Source organism: Ovis aries, chromosome 3 (assembly GCF_016772045.2).
Source record: "Ovis aries strain OAR_USU_Benz2616 breed Rambouillet chromosome 3, ARS-UI_Ramb_v3.0, whole genome shotgun sequence".
NCBI lineage: Eukaryota > Metazoa > Chordata > Mammalia > Artiodactyla > Bovidae > Ovis > Ovis aries.
Genome location: NC_056056.1, coordinates 80,325,903 through 80,339,244, shown reverse-complemented (window position 1 = coordinate 80,339,244; position 13,342 = coordinate 80,325,903). Strand labels below are relative to the sequence as shown.

Here is a 13,342-nt window from a genome sequence, read left to right as displayed (position 1 = left end):
CCACTTGGACCAAGGGTTCTGCCACTAGGGCAGGTAATACTAAAGGGAGATAACTGTTCCAAACACTGCATTCCAATATGGAACTGCACATCCATGCTTCCCTTCAGTTCAGTCGCTCAGTCGTGTCCGCCTCTTTGCAACCCCATGAATCGCAGCACGCCAGGCCTCCCTGTCCATCACCAACTCCCGGAGTTCACTCAAACTCATGTCCATTGAGTCAGTGATGCCATCCAGCCATCTCATCCTCTGTCATCCCCTTTTCCTCCTGCCCCCAATCCCTCCCAGCATCAGAGTCTTTTTCAATGAGCCAACTCTTCGCATGAGGTGGCCAAAGTATTGGAGTTTCAGCTTCAGCATCAGTCCTTCCAATGAACACTCAGGACTGATCTCCTTTAGGATGGACTGGTTGGATCTCCTTGCAGTCCAAGGGACTCTCAAGAGCCTTCTCCAACACCACAGTTCAAAAGCATCAATTCTTTGGTGCTCAGCTTTCTTCACAGTCCAACTCTCACATCCATACATAACCACTGGGAAAACCATAGCCTTCACTAGACGGGCCTTTGTTGGCAAAGTAATATCTCTGCTTTTTACTATGCTATCTAGGTTGGTCATAACTTTCCTTCCAAAGAGTAAGCATCTTTTAATTTCATGGCTGCAATCACCATCTGCAGTGATTTTGGAGCCCCAAAAAATAAGGTCTGCCACTGTTTCCCCACCTATTTCCCATGAAGTGATGGGACCAGATGCCATTATCTTCGCTTTCTGAATGTTGCTAACTGTGGCTCAGATCATGAACTCCTTATTGCCAAATTCAGACTTAAGTTGAAGAAAATGGGGAAAACCACTAGACCATTCAGGTATGACCTAAATCAAATCCCTTATGATTATACAGTGGAAGTAAGAAATAGATTTAAGGGACTAGAGCTGATAGATAGAGTGCCTGATGAAATATGGACGGAGGTTCGTGACACTGTACAGGAGACAGGGATCAAGATCATCCCCATAGAAAAGAAATGCAAAAAGCAAAATGGCTGTCTGGGGAGGCCTTACAAATAACTGTGAAAAGAAGAGAAGCAAAAAGCAAAGGAGAAAAGGAAAGATAAAAGTATCTGAATGCAGAGTTCCAAAGAAGAGATAAGAAAGCCTTCCTCAGTGATCAGTGCAAAGAAATAGAAGAAAAGAACAGAATGGGAAAGACTAGAGATCTCTTCAAGAAAATCAGAGATACCAAGGGAACATTTCATGCAAAGATGGGCTCGATAAAGGAGAGAAATGGTCTGGACCTAACAGAAGCAGAAGATATTAAGAAGAGGTGGCAAGAATACACAGAAGAACTATACAGAAAAGAGCTTCACGACCCAGATAATCACGATGGTGTGATCACTCACCTCGAGCCAGACATCTTGGAATGTGAAGTCAAGTGGGCCTTAGAAAGCATCACTACGAACAAAGCTAGTGGAGGTGATGGAATTCCAGTTGAGCTATTTCCAATCCTGAAAGATGATGTCCCTTAGGGGACTAGCTAAAATGACTAGGGTATCTCACTTACTTTTCTGTAATTCACTACATTTCTGTAAAATATGAGTAATTATTTCCGCTAAAGAGTAACTCTTAAGTAACTTTAAGTGAATCTGTTACGTGCTAAACCTTAAGGAGCTGCAGGGCTCTACTGCTAATATCCATCAGTTCTGTTTTCAGAACGGCTTTCAGTCAGTCAATTCTAAAGTTGCTAGATTCTTAGAACTCACACATGGACTGGAATAGTTACATTTCCAATAATCTCAAAATACATGGGCTAGCAGGTAAAGTATTAGGATCAGGGAGATACTACCTTAATAGCAGGGCTCAACTCAGTTAGTGGGAATAATACTAGTCTAAATGGCAATGCACTCCAGTACTCTTGCTTGGAGAATCCCACGGAGGGAGGAGCCCGGTAGGCTACAGTCTATGGGGTCGCAAAGAGTCGGACACGACTGAGCAACTTCAGGCAATACTAGTCCAAAAGCTGCTCAAGTCCTACCTACAAAGCATAGAATGCAAGAGACGTGGGTTGGATCCCTGGGTTAGGAAGATCCTCAGGAGGAAGAAACAGCAACTGACACCAGTATTTTTGCCTAGAAAATGCCATGAACAGAGCAGCCTAATGGGCTACAGTCTGCGGGGTCAAAAAGAGCATGACACAACAGAGTGCAGGCACACACACACACAAAGCATGGAAGCATGCTCTAAGAAAACTGTTTCAAGTGACTTGATTCAAGATCATCTCAGAACAAAGCTCAAAAGTATTTAGAGGAATTGAAAAAAAAAAATTCCACACCATAAAATTCACAACTAGCATCCAGTCAGAAACTGTAAACAAGCACAAATGTATAATGCATAGTAAGAACAAAAATTTAAGAAAGTCAGTAGGCAAGGACATCAAAACATCTGTCATTAATATTTCCACACAGAGAAGAGGGAAGAAAGAAGCATGAACATATTAAGGAGACATGGCATATATTGAAAAAATAAAAAACCCCAAATGAAAAATATAATGTCTGAGATTCAAATACATTCTAGATGTATCTTTGCCTTAGCCAAAGCTCTGCACAGTATAAGTTAGTCTACTTTCTTCAGAATAAAAGACAAGCTCCTTCATGTTTTTTAAAATATTTTACAATCTGATCCTAATCAATGTCTCCAATCTCAACAATAAATACTTGCTGAATAATAGGGATTGCTCAAAAACAGAGGCAGAAACACAGAATAAATAAGACCTCAGTAATTAAGTCAACAGTGTTGATTATGTGCCAGGTATTAATATCCATGTGCTGAACATAGGGCAATAAACCAAACATGGAGCTTATGTTCTAATAATCAAAACAGCTATCACAAAATCTTTGTCACAAAATAAGAGCAAAAAACAAAAACTAAAAAGATATAGTATGCCCCTATTTAGAGGCTTTCATTTTTCCAAACTACAATGACTTTGGTTATCTAACTTCCCAGCCCACCACAAACCAGAAGCAACCTACATGTCCATCGACAGATGGATAAAGATGTGGTATGTGTCTATACACACACATACATACAATGAAATAATACTTAAGCCACTAAACAGAACGAAATATTGCCATCTGTGGTAACATGGATGGACCTGGAGATTATACTAAGTGAAGTAAGTCAGAGAGAGAAAAACAAGTATCGTATGATCTTGCTTGCATGTGAAACGTTAAAAAAAAACAGATACAAATGAACTTATTTACAAAACAGAACAAGACTCACAGAGAATGAATTTATGTTTGGCTACCAGCAGGGGAGAGGGGAGGGAGAAATAGATTGGGAATTTGAGAATGATATGTACAAACTGCTATATTTAAAATAGATAACCAACAAAGACCTATAGTTAAAAAACAAAAGTCATCTTGTAATTAAACACTCAAAGCATAAATCAAATATACATGCAAATTTGTCTATACCTTCTACTCGCCATTTTCAGAGTGCTTTCTTTTTCGAAACAAGACCTTTATCAGATCAGTATGCATTTCTTGGAAATGTCTGATATAAAAGGCAGCCTAAACTCAATTCAACTACTTAGTAAGAATAAAACAGATCCAAACAAACAAAAAACAGATAAGGTTATTTCAGGTAACTAACATATTGCAAGGTAAGAGTATCTGCTTCTTTCCTTGAATAGTAGGTCAAAAAGACAGAAGAAATCAGTCCATATTTAGACAAAGATCATATAAGACAAAGATCTTACCTCCTAAAGCCTAGAATGAGGCTGCCTCTCAATGAAGAAAATGAGAAAGGCAATGTATTTGATTCCACTGCAAAAGAAAATTATCATCATAAAATTCCAGACAAAAAACAAAACTTGCATTATCAATATATTTGGAAACACATTCATACCAATATCTTTCAGTTTTCATTTGGGAACTATTATTTTAAAAATGGAAAATTTTTGATACAAAGTTAATTAGAAAATTACAATAATACATATTGGCAATATAAGCCATCTTTTAAAAACATTTTACTTCATTTACATAAATTTATACAACTAATGAATTTATAAATATTCTTCTGTATAACTACATTAACTAATCTAACAGCGTACTCAAAGTCAGCCTGGTACATATACCAAAGATGTATGTTATTGGACAACACGGCACTTCGAAGGGAGAGAGTGTAACTACCTTTTAAAAACAGAAGATGTGCAGGGGAGGGGAAGCTCTTTCTTGAGAGTTGTGTAGGATTAGGTTGAACCATTCACATTTCCTCATTCTACTTTTCACTACCATCTATAATCTGCATTCACGCAAGAGTGACAACCTAAAGTCACAATAACCTCTTGATCTCTGTTAAATAACTGATTTATATTGATCTTTCACGTTTCTGATGATTTTATTTCCTCCACTATTCATTTTGGCATTTAACAGTCATGTTTCAGTGAAACCTTGCATGTTTCAATGCTGACAGTCTAAGCCTAATTTGCCTTAGTGTAAGAATTAAGCTTTAATGCATAAGACCTGACGCCCCACATAACCCTTGTCATAACAAGCATGGGACAGAATCATGGTGAGCATCTCCTGAAGTTATTTTATACAAAATAAGTATATAAAATGGTGCCATGTTATAAGTAATTGTTTTCATCTTTTCAGTACATATGTAAAGTGGCTACTAACAGATTAAACAGGGACAGAATTATAATAGGTAGGAACCCACTGTGGAGGCAAATTCTGAAGACAGAATTAATAAATACAGTTTAGATACCTGGTTAAGTTTTTTTAAAAATTCATGGGAAAAGTCATCATAAGTTTTAATATTATTTGTTCATCTCCCTAAATATGAAAAAAAATTTAACCTACACACATAAGCAGAATTACTTGAGACCAACCGTCAGATCCCTTGAACATGAAGCCTAAGTTTCTCAGTGGTTTCACAAGACATTAACTCTAAAATCTGTTTCTGAAATGACCTGAATTTACTCGCTCCAGGAATTTTAAAGTGGATGCACCACATGCTTTTTGGTAACCTTGAATTTCGCTTGATCACATTAACTTCCATGCCTACAAACTCAAATGGAGAAATGGTTCTTACTATCCCACAAACTTGATCAAGATTAGCTATTTCATAAGTCAGGGGGTTGGAATATACAGCATGGTGACTAAAGTTGGTAATAATGTATTTCGTATGTGAAAGTTGCTAAGAGAAGATCTTAAGTCCTCATCACAAGAAAAAAAAAATTTCGTAACCATGTATGGGGACGGATGTTAACTAGACTCATTCTGGTGATCACTTTCTAATACATACAAATATTGAATTACTCTATTATATGCCTGAAACTAATATTTTATGTCAATTACATCTCAATTTAAAAAAAGACAATCCATTTACTTTTCACTACTACTTGCCATTCCTTGTAGTAACCAAAAGTGCCTCTCTATAAGGAGCCTACAAGCAAATACCAGCAATTACAGAAGTAACTGCTCTTCAAAGACCTGTAATTCAAGGGAAAGGGAGGACACTGATGGGAGTGAGCTGAAATCTTCTGTCTTTAAGTTCACGGCAATTTTCTTTTTCACATTTAATAACCTCTTGAAAAATTATTTCTAAACTATTCAAATTAATATTTTACAGAATATTATCAAGCTTTTATTAATTAAAAAGGTCACCAGAAACATTTCAGCCAGCTGGAAGGCTGCTGACAGAAAGCATCTAGTTTCCGTAGCAACAAACAAGTCTGAAAAAAATCAAGAGGTTGACAATGAAGTGGAATGGATGATATGATACAGGGAAAGGCATCTCTCTTGTATTCACCTTATGTGCCCAGATTCCTATTAATGCTTCTCTGTTTTCAACTTGTCAGTATGAAAAATCTATATATTATACAGACTGGGAGGCAAAATCAATACACTCAGATAACAGCCTGCATTAATACCCAACCTTACACTCAAATAACTACACCCAACAATCACCATTTTTCATACTGACATTTCACCTTTCCCTTTACAATAATACAATAAAATAAAATAAATCTAATTCGTGCATAGTTTGAATCAGAGGCTCTGTTTTAAATAATGTAGACTCAGGTAATATGTACCAACAATCTGGTTTTCACAAAGCTTCCATTTATACAATTTGAATACATGTTAATCAAAGCTTAGCTTTTAACATTTTAGTGGGCTAGATATTGACGTTTGTATGTTTGTTTTTAAATGGTGTCTTTTCACAAGACCTGAAACACTGTCAAGTTAACGCCACAGATAATGTTAAAAATTTTTAATTAAAAAATGTCTAATTTACTAAAATTAAAATGCCTGATAGTAAAAAAAATAAACTAAGGTTAAAGTTAGATGATCTTGGTCTGTCTCAGTCACCAACTTTGGCCAAATCATACAATCTTTCTAAGCCTCTCTTCATCTATCAGTGGATGAATTTATTAATATGTGATGAACACTGTAAAGCACTCTATCATTTGTAAGTGTTTAGTAAACATTTGCTGTGTTTCATTAACGAAAACTGGGAGCTGGCTTCACGTAACCTAGGGCCATAATAGCATTAGTTTAGAAAACACTTTCAGAAACCACATCTCATAGGATTTTCATAGCTCCCACAAGGTAGAGAGACAGGCAATACAATCCCATTTCATGAACTGAAGCAAAAGAATGGTAGAGAGATTTGTTTCTGATCCCACAATCAGCAGTTTATCATAGATAAGATCCAAGCCTTTCAGGTCCCCATTCTAACCTTACACCATGCTACTTCCAAGGTCCTTTAAATCTTAAAACTACTTCCAAATTATTTATAAATTTCAATTCATAAACCGTCTTATCAGGACAATTTTTTTTTAACTTATAAAAACTTCCTCCCTTTCACGGAAATTACTTTGAACTACCCGAGGCAGGGAGTGAGGGCATGGACTACCCTGTATGCTCTCAAAAGTCACAGAAATTAACACCTGCCAAGACTACTACTTATGTTGCATACTTACGAAATGATAAAATATAATCTAAGTTTCCATTTACTGCTTTACTTCTCAATTCAGCTTGAGAAAATACATTATCATCATGTGGACATCCATTTTCCTAGGGATAAAGCATATTTCAATGATAATATACCTCAGCTAAAAATATGCAAATTTCTTCATATCAAACTCTAATAATCTTTCATTTTAAAAGATCATTTTCTAAAATACAAATAAACTGAATAAACAAACTTTAGCAAAAACTATGAGATGGAGTTTCAACATCCTAAATTAAATGTTTATCTTCAAATTCATATAATCTGTTACTATTAGAGTGCTTTCCTTCTAGGGAGAGTTTACTACTGAAGACATTAGAACTGCTCTCTCATTTACAACAATGTACTAATTCAAAACAAAGAATGTATTGATCCAAAATGATATTTTAAGGCATATAATGAGGTACAGGTCAAATTTATTTTTACTTAACTCCAAATGGTAATTACTTGTCTCAACATCATATTTAATAATTTAAGTAAATGAGCTGAAATTCAGCTGAACATATTTACTGAACCACTTTATAATAACAGCACAATATTAAAAATCAACTAATCAATAATAAGAAATAAAGACATATTTTGGTATAATATACAATAAGACATTCAATCATAAAAAATAATTTGTGGAATTACATACTATAATGTAAAGGTGCCAAGTGAGAAGAGTAAGTTTTAGGGAAATACGAATATCTGAGGAAATTACCTTTTTAAATGCATTTTTTAACAGATAAATATGGATAGCATAGTCTCAAAACACACTGTTAAGGACTCAGGGAAGAAAGCTAAAGACACTCAAGACATAAATTGTATCTTTAAGAGGAATGTAATTATGAAATTATTTAAAAGAAAAGACACTCTAATAATATAGAAAAATAAAGGCATTATGTGAATAACCACCTAAGAAACAGGTCTTCTGAGCAAAATATTACTTCTTAAAGTATGTGGTACTCTACAGAGTTGTTCCTAATTGCCTAGTGCTTTATTCTGAAAATCAAAGTGCAACCATTTGCTGAGCCAGTGCACTATCCAAGTCAGTTTTTCATAGGCCCTTTTATAAATGTCTTGCTTATTCTGGTGAGGACAGGAAGTATCTGGTAGGAAAATAAAGCTTTGGGGTCAAACAAAAAATTATTCCAAAAAAAAAAAGGAATAGTAAATTTATTAACAGTTTATTATGAAAATTCATAGAGAAGTGAAAAGTACTACTCAAAACAGGTAGAGTTACATTGTAGAGTGGGGTGAGAGTGAAATTGTTTTATTTAAATTTTGTGTGATATTGGCACGTTCTCTCTTCAACACAAGACAAATGTTACTTTCCCTTTTAAAGTTATTTTGAGGTTTAACAACTTTACAGGTGTTACACTCACCAATATTTTTACAAAGCTTTAGAAAGTTATATACCAACATAACCATTTTAGTCCTCAGCTCAGTGACTTTTTTCCTTCGTTACCACAAAACACTAGGGAGGGAAGATGCTCTCTTCAGTTATGAAATTAAAGCCACACTGTGCTCACCTGCAAAACAGCACGAACCGACTTTATACTATCAAAGCACGGAAACACGTAATTAACGTATGTTTCCTGATCAGGAGTTACTCCTATTTCATGCATTCCTTTGAGGACTTCCACTATACCTGTAAGATCAAATTTAAGAACACAGAGATGAAGAACTTAGAATACATTAACAAAAGATGAAAAGTTCAGTTCATCTATTTGAATTGCAATGTAGGAAAAGTACTCGGCATTTTGTCTGAAAGAGAAAGAACAAAACTGGGTGTGATAAGACGCTAAACGAAAAAAATTAAACTACTCCTTCCTTAATCTCTCCCTATTAATTCAGGAGTAAACAGAAAGGAAATACTCCAGAATTTATAAGAAAAATGAAAACAATTGAGCCAGATGCGTAATAATTTCCAGTATCCCAACTGAACAGAGATCATAAAACATCACTGCTATCACACAGCATTGATGGATCTACAAAATGAAACTTGACATGAATAAATATCACAGAGACAAGGGATTAGAGGAGTGGGGTGAGAGGAGATCTGTTCAAGACAAAAGTTTTTAAGTTAAGCACGTATGTAAAGGATTCCCTTATTGTATTAATAACTACCTTGTGAATTCTTATTTAATAACACAAGAAAGAATAATTGATTCTAATGAGCTAGTCTCATTGTATTTTACACTGTAAGAGTCTAGTAAATTGTTCATTCTTTCATTTCCCCCATTCATAAAAACATCTTTTATTAACTTCTCAAAAGGACAGTTCATGTTTTCAAAAGCTATGGTTAGCTTCAAATAGTTCAAACTGATTTTTTTAAATTAGACCAATTGGTTCTAGAATATTGTCAGACTACTCAGGTGCTACCTACTTTGACAGAGCAATCGTTTAAGAAAGACCTCATTTGTTTTTCTCTTTAGAATTTACTTCTTTAGCTTCATTACTTTCACATTATTAAAACTTCCCCTAAAAAAAAATTCCGTTTTTGATCTATGGTATTATCTACATAAAAGCTATATTTCTTTAAGTTCCTTATGTAATAGATTCTAGTACAAAAACTTGACTATAAATTCTCACTGAATACAGAATTGCAAGTCAGAAGACAAGTCTGACTACATTATGAATATTGCACATTTTTTAGATAAAATTCAGATTATGGATCAAAACCTTTTTAATTTAAACAGTTCATTATATTTAAAATTACCCAGTATTTTCAAAACCTTAGTTAATTAGATCTATTTTTCAAGATGTAAAAATGACACAGGGAAAAAACCCCAAAAGACAAAGCATGTGCTTACATATGAAGAGAACATGCATGCCGAGTTGGTCCATACAGCACACACAAGCCTAAACAATAACTGCAAGAAAAATCTGAAGCTATTCCTCCAACAACTCCCTGAGAATTGTACTAATAACCTTTATATCTATCATAAAAATGGCAAGTCACACTGGGCTCTTCTTCATACGCAAAAATTACTAAGCACTTGGCACAGTACATAGCTGCTTTTCAATTACTAGTAATAGACCTGTGCTAATCTGATGTCCTCAATGTATCTTCTGGCTAGTAATGATTGCTTTCATGACCACAGTTAAAATAAATGTCTAAATTTCAGGTACGACATTACAGTGAAGTGACAAAACAAAAGCAAGGTTTGCAGTTTAAAGAGACTTAGCTTTCAACTCTGGTTCTGGCACTTAATGGCAGAGTAAATGTGAGTAACTCCACTTTCAGTTCAGTTCAGTCGCTTAGTCGTGTCCGACTCTTTGCGACCCCATGAATTGCAGCAAGCCAGGCCTCCCTGTCCATCACCAACTCCCAAAGTTTACCCAAACTCATGTCCATCGAATCGGTGATGCCATCCAGCCATCTCATTCTCTGTAGTCCCCTTCTCCTCCTGCCCCCAATCCCTCCCAGCATCAGGTCTTTTCCAGTGAGTCTACTCTTTGCATGAGGTGGCCAAAGTATTAGAGTTTCAGCTTCAGCATCAGTCCTTCCAATGAATACCCAGGACTGATCTCCTTTAGGATGGACTGGTTGGATCTCCTTGCAGTCCAAGGGACTCTCAAGAGTCTTCTCCAACACCACAGTTCAAAAGCATCAATTCTTCAGTGCTCAGCTTTCTTCACAGTTCAACTCTCACATCCATATATGACCACTGAAAAAACCACAGCCTTGACTAGACAGACCTTTGTCGGCAAAGTAATGTCTCTGCTTTTGAACATGCTATCTAGGTTGGTCATAACTTTCCTTCCAAGGAGTAAGCATCTTTTAATTTCATGGCTGCAATCACCATCTGCAGTGATTTTGGAGCCCCAAAAAATAAAGTCTGACACTGTTTCCACTGTTTCCCCATCTATTTCCCATGAAGTGATGGGACCAGATGCCATGATCTTAGTTTTCTATTTTTTCTTTATTGACTATGCCAAAGCCTTTGACTGTGTGGATCACAATAAACTGTGGAAAATTCTGAAAGAGATGGGAATACCAGACCATCTGACCTGCCTCTTGAGAAACCTATATGCACGTCAGGAAGCAACAGTTAGAACTGGACATGGAACAACAGAGTGGTTTCAAATAGGAAAAGGAGTATGTCAAAGCTGTATATTGTCACCTTACTTATTTAACTTATATGAAGAGTACCTCATGAGAAATGCTGGGCTGGAAGAAGCACAAGCTGGAATCAAGAGTGCCAAGAGAAATATCAAAAACCTCAGATATGCAGATGATACCACCCTTATGGCAAAAAGTGAAAGGAACTAAAAAGCCTCTTGATGAAAGTGAAAGAGGAGAGTGAGAAAGTTGGCTTAAAGCTCAACATTCAGAAAAACTCCACTTTACTGGGCCATAATTTCTTAGCTTACACACTAGAAATGGCAATATACCCAAACTGTGCCTTCTAGACATTTTAACACATAACAACAATTTAACATGTAACCTTTGACTTGATCCTTCTACCCACCATCCATGTAATAAAGGCAATACATCAAGGCACTCAATAAATGGAACAATTTTCTGACCTGTAAGAGTCCATGCCTATTAAATGGATGGAAGCAAAGTATCAAAACTGCAAATATTACCCACAGGTATGGAACAAACTCTTGTGGTCTAGGCCTACAGGAAGATGGAGGACAACTGAAAAAACAGACTGAATAAAAAGAATCCCAGTACTGCAACTCAGCTGATCAGTAAATAAAGTTCTATATTAAGAAGGCTTTCATCTCAGCCTACTCAGGGGAAGAGTATAGATTTCTCTACTTAAATAAAGTTGGAAATGCCTCCAGAAGTCCAATAATCTTTATTTTAATAAAAATGTTAAAGTAAGCATTTTCTTCAAGGTCAAAGGCATGTCCTAAAATAGAAACACTGTTTCCTAACTGCAGGGAGGTGCTTGAAACACTACAAAAATGGAAAAACCTACACTTTCCCCTCCAATCAGAAGGACCTAAGATCAAGTCCTTTTGGACTCAGGAATGATAATAAAGCTCCATATTTATTTCTCAGGGTGGTCACTAAAACTAAAATCTGTGTGAAACCCTAAAATCACTAAACAAATGTTAATAGTAACAACAACTAAAATTTTTTTAGCTGTCTTAAAATACTCTAATAGCATAACTATTTCATTTTCTTGCAAACAGGTCAACAAACTGACTACAGAAAGAAGAGTCCTACACAAACACTTCTCATCATCAATGCCTCTAATAAATTTTAATCTCTTAATTCTTCCATCTTCTAATAATGCTTTTCAGGTCAGGAAGAGTGCACCCTGCCTGTTTAGATGAGCTGCACTGGTACCATTTTTAACTTATGCATCTTTCCAACTGAAACTAGAGCAGTTTTGTGAAAACCTGGATTCCCATCATTGCTCAGATGAGTTCAGTCAAGGATATTCACTTCAGTAACTATAGTCGGACAGGAAGATGCAAACACTTCTCAATAAGAAAGAAAGAAAGGTGACTGATCTAACATACCTACATATATCTTCCTCAAAAATACAATCCACATTTTTAAAAAATATTCATATATTCACTTAGATAAACAAGGTTCCCAAGCCTCTGTGAACTTAGAAAATCTAAACGATCTAGTGAACAGCATTTCAAATGTAAGCACAATATAGTTTATAAAGCGAAAGGGAAGTCGCCATTCAAAAATTTTAAAGGAATTAAAGTACTACAAACTACTGGGGAAGATACATGGGTTTTCTGAACAAATCCCACTGACTAGGGCTGTTTACGCCACATGATTTTAGACTCTACCCAGAGAACTCACTTTACAAGGAGGGAATTTATTTTTTAAAAAGTACCACCTAAAATAAGGATTCTTTTTTATTCTACTTGTTTGAGTTAGTATGAATAGAAAGCCAGATTTCTAATTTATATTCACTCAAAACTTTGATATAGTTCCATGTATTTTGGCATCAAGTATTACTGCTAAAAGTCTAGAAAATTTATTACCTTAGTGATCTTTAAAACCAAAAAAACTGAACAAGGCTTGAAGCTTCTAATCCAATTCTGAGAATATAGAGAAAATACTATGTTTTTAAAAAAATTAAAAAAAAAAAAAAACAGGAAATTAATGTGTGATACAGTATTGTTAACTAAAGTACAGATTTTGTTCAAATTAAAAAGAAAAAAACTTATTGTAAGCCATTTGGGGGAAAAAGGTAAATTGCTTCCAATGAAACCAGACATAGATGCATTTCCATTTGTTTGTTTAGATTTTCAATAAAAAACATTTTACTAAGAAAAATAAAAAGTACCTCCTACTCAACCATTTTACTCAACTGGTATTTAAGCTTTCATACCAGCCTTTCCTTTCATATTTTACCTCCTTTATATTCTT

The 13,342-nt window shown here is 35.3% G+C and overlaps 1 protein-coding gene across 1 annotated transcript in view; it reads right to left on the bottom strand.

The window, feature by feature from the left end:
* The window catches only part of LRPPRC (leucine rich pentatricopeptide repeat containing), a 100,979-nt gene that overhangs the window by 66,965 nt on the left and 20,672 nt on the right, over positions 1 to 13,342 (bottom strand). Inside the window, exons 12-14 of the mRNA XM_015094408.4 lie at positions 8,517 to 8,635; positions 6,974 to 7,067; positions 3,743 to 3,809 (exon numbers count right to left, since the gene is read on the bottom strand). Of these exons, the coding sequence (XP_014949894.2) occupies positions 3,743 to 3,809; positions 6,974 to 7,067; positions 8,517 to 8,635 (280 nt within the window). The remainder of the gene's footprint in view (positions 1 to 3,742; positions 3,810 to 6,973; positions 7,068 to 8,516; positions 8,636 to 13,342) is intronic.